Source organism: Camelina sativa, chromosome 10 (genome assembly GCF_000633955.1).
Source record: "Camelina sativa cultivar DH55 chromosome 10, Cs, whole genome shotgun sequence".
Classification (NCBI taxonomy): domain Eukaryota; kingdom Viridiplantae; phylum Streptophyta; class Magnoliopsida; order Brassicales; family Brassicaceae; genus Camelina; species Camelina sativa.
Window position 1 is genome coordinate 4,845,768 of NC_025694.1, and position 2,077 is coordinate 4,847,844.

Sequence of the window (2,077 nt, forward strand, 5' to 3'; positions counted from 1 at the left end):
TCCAAGATGACACAACCAAACCATTCATCAGATCTAACGTAACTATGGTTTAAGAGTTGCAGGTGATGTATGAGAACAGAGCCAGGTTGTCGTGTACAGCTGAGGCAAGTCCTCAAGAACTCTTGGAAAAGATTGTAACAATCTCAGATGCGAAATCGATAGCTCCAAGAACATCGTCGAGATCAAGAAAGAACGATGTTTCTGAGCTCTGTGTGGATAACGAATTAGGTTTTGCAAAAGACCGAACCATCAGTAGGTAATGTAACAAACATCTTCGTGGTTCATTTCTAAAACTTATATAGATTTGTTGGATCTCACTCGTCAAATGAATTTGTTTATTGTGTAGATTAACAGAAATGAACAGCAAAGAGTACTTGGAGCAGCATGCCATAACACATAATCTGTAACAGTCTAAAGGACCGTTGATGGTTTTTTCCATGGGATTCAATTGAATCCTATAATATAGCTTTGTTGTATGTTCTATATCACACCAACAAACAGATAAGAATCATGGAAAAGGGAAATTTATCCATTGTTGTAACATTGAATTTTGAATTTACAAAGAGTACTTGGAGCAGCATGCTATAACACAGAATCTGCAACTCTTATACAAGACCGTTGATGTTTTTTGTTCTTCATGGGATTCAATTGAATCCAAAATAGCTTGTTGTACGTTCTGTATCACACCAACATATCGATAAAAACCACGAAAAAAGGGAAATTTATCCATTGTTGTAACATTGAATTTTGAATTTACAGCTATATTAATTCCAAATCTTTGCAGTACCAATGCACCAAGAACAATAACACATTGCAGTACTAACCAGATTGTTGCTAAACATTAAGTGGTAGAAGCAAAACATCAAAGACCACTACGATATTAAGGACTAGTTTTGGAAAGAAAGAGAGTAGGAGCCAGTGTTGGGATCTTTAACAGCCTTGAAGTTGTCCACACTCATCCCAAATCGACCCAAGATCGAATTTCCCATCTCCTTCAGCTTAGCTACAAACACAAATATATTCAACATCAATGTTAATATATAACCACAAGGAATCACTCAAGGTCAAGATGGTAGTAGATCTACAACTTTTATGATGAAATACTCCCAAAACTTACTTATAGCCTCTTCTTTCATCTTTTCTCGCTTCTCAGCAGCAAGAGGTTCAAGACGTCGTATCCCTTTCCTAGCATGATCACTTGAAGGATCAAGTTCTAAGATCTTCTTCAGGTCTGCATATGAGAAGAGCAGAGACTCAGTGTGAACTCTTCCAATAATAAACCTGATCTACAACCAAAAACTATCTATCCTGTAACAAGTGCCAGAAACTAACCTAGAACTCCTAGCTAATTATTCTAATAAATTGTTTTCATGAGTAAACCTCAAGGGGAAAAGACGAATATTGCTTGCATAAATACTCATGAACTCACCCGTGACAGCATCTTCGAAGTGCTCAAGCTTCTCGTGTGCTTCTGCCCTTCGAACCAAGGCCTTAGTGTAGGTAGGATTTAGCTCTAATGCTTTCGTGCATTCCTTGATCGTTTCTTCATATTTACACTGCCCAAAAATTTCAGAGAAATCTTGACAACTATACTCATCTTCAATCGAAATTCAATAGACCAAGAAGTAACCAAATAAACATTATGACCACTTATGCAAAAGAACCTACCAATTTGAGGAAACATACACCGCTGTTTAAATGACATATGGATCGAAGCTCTATAGACTCAGGAAACTCCTTCACAAGCTCTAAAGCAAAAGCATACTTTGACAATGCCTCTTCATAAAGGCCATTAACGAACAATTTGTTTCCTTCCGCTTTAGCTTCATTTGCTTCTGCCATAACTTTCTCCTTCAACACAAACCAAACAAACAAAAAGACGAATCCTCAATATCTGTCAACACTAGCTTTAAAGCATTTCTCTACTAATTTCATCCAAAGGTTCAAACTTTCACATGACAAGTAGCTAATGAACCCCTAAAACCCAAACCCTAAAGATATCAAAGTGGAATCACCTTGTTTGATCCGTCGTCGGTTATGGCTTCTCCTCCACTCATTAGCTCTTCCTTCTTCTCCG

General features: G+C 37.4%; 1 protein-coding gene and 1 pseudogene across 5 annotated transcripts in view; one reads left to right on the forward strand and one right to left on the reverse strand.

Moving 5' to 3' along the window:
• Window positions 1–577, forward strand: part of LOC104717147 — a 4,345-nt pseudogene extending 3,768 nt beyond the window's left edge.
• LOC104717148 (tetratricopeptide repeat protein 1) overlaps window positions 697–2,077 on the reverse strand; it is a 3,499-nt gene continuing 2,118 nt past the window's right edge. For 3 of the 5 annotated variants that reach the window (XM_019231242.1, XM_019231243.1, XM_010434679.2), the window contains 3 exons: window positions 1,430–1,556; window positions 1,118–1,231; window positions 697–1,003 (listed from right to left, as the gene is read on the reverse strand). In XM_019231242.1, coding sequence (XP_019086787.1) covers window positions 888–1,003; window positions 1,118–1,231; window positions 1,430–1,556 — 357 coding nt within the window. In that variant the 3' untranslated portion in view covers window positions 697–887. Of the gene's footprint in view, window positions 1,004–1,117; window positions 1,232–1,271; window positions 1,349–1,417; window positions 1,557–1,668; window positions 1,852–2,015; window positions 2,067–2,077 lie in introns of those variants that run through there. The other 2 variants (XM_019231241.1, XM_019231244.1) reach the window with 2 other exon arrangements.